Source organism: Ostrinia furnacalis, unplaced genomic scaffold, assembly GCF_004193835.3.
Source record: "Ostrinia furnacalis isolate ACB-3 unplaced genomic scaffold, ASM419383v2 OfSCF0637, whole genome shotgun sequence".
Taxonomy (NCBI): Eukaryota; Metazoa; Arthropoda; class Insecta; order Lepidoptera; family Crambidae; genus Ostrinia; species Ostrinia furnacalis.
In genome coordinates this window covers 1-844 of record NW_021130876.1, presented here as the reverse complement: position 1 = coordinate 844, position 844 = coordinate 1, and the positions used below count along the sequence as shown (strand labels likewise).

Sequence of the window (844 nt, the reverse complement as noted above, 5' to 3'; positions counted from 1 at the left end):
GGGGGGGGGGGGGGTTGATCGCCCCGGGTACCAACCCATGCTACGCCGCCACTGGAGGGCCTAGTGCGAGTTTACATCAAACGCGCTCACTAGTAAGCGCATCAAAAAATGTCATTAAATGTATGACGGATTGTACAGCGCCCCTAGCGGGAAACGTTCAGAAACTAAAATTTTCATACATTTTTTAAACTCACACTCAGCCCACAGAGCGTCGATGTGACGTCACAGGTGCCGAGTGCGCAGTTAAGTCGACCGGGTTGTAGTAATATCCGTTGCACTAACCTGGATGATGACCAATTTAGGTTTCGTGACCAACGTTGGTTTGTCGTGGACCTGCAGTTGGTTGATGATTGTCAACTCACTGTAATCAGTATCTTTGGCTCTCAGAAGGCCATTCCTACTGCCGTGCGTCAATACTGCCACAGCCACGCAACCGTAGTCTGTGAAATCTCGCGAGCTGACTGAAAAAAGAAAGAAAGAGTATTTATTCAATGCAAGTACAGTCAGCTAAAATCAAGTGGCAGTGGGCGGGGCACATAGCTCGAAGAGCTGATGGCCGCTGGGGCAGGAAAGTTCTTGAGTGGCGACCACGAGCCGGAAGACGTAGCGTGGGCAGGCCTCCCACTAGGTGGACCGACGATCTGGTGAAGGTCGTGGCAGTAGCGGCGTAAGGGGAGGGCGGTGGGGGCGGTCCGCCCCGGGTGCCAAGCATCAGGGGGTGACACAAGTAGAGGTGGGCGCCACGCCGGCGCGCCGCCGCCGCCGCGAATTTTTTCACGCCGCCGCCGCCGACGACCAGCTATCGGCGCGCCGATATTTATACTGTACAAACTATTTGAAATTA

The 844-nt window shown here is 54.5% G+C and overlaps 1 protein-coding gene across 1 annotated transcript in view; it reads right to left on the bottom strand.

Moving 5' to 3' along the window:
- The window catches only part of LOC114366520 (caspase-like), a gene marked incomplete at its 5' end in the record, with an annotated part of 3,845 nt that extends 3,338 nt beyond the window's left edge, over positions 1-507 (bottom strand). Inside the window, one exon of the mRNA XM_028323413.1 lies at positions 283-507. Coding sequence (XP_028179214.1) covers positions 283-507 — 225 coding nt within the window. The remainder of the gene's footprint in view (positions 1-282) is intronic.
- Positions 508-844: the final 337 nt, after the last annotated feature.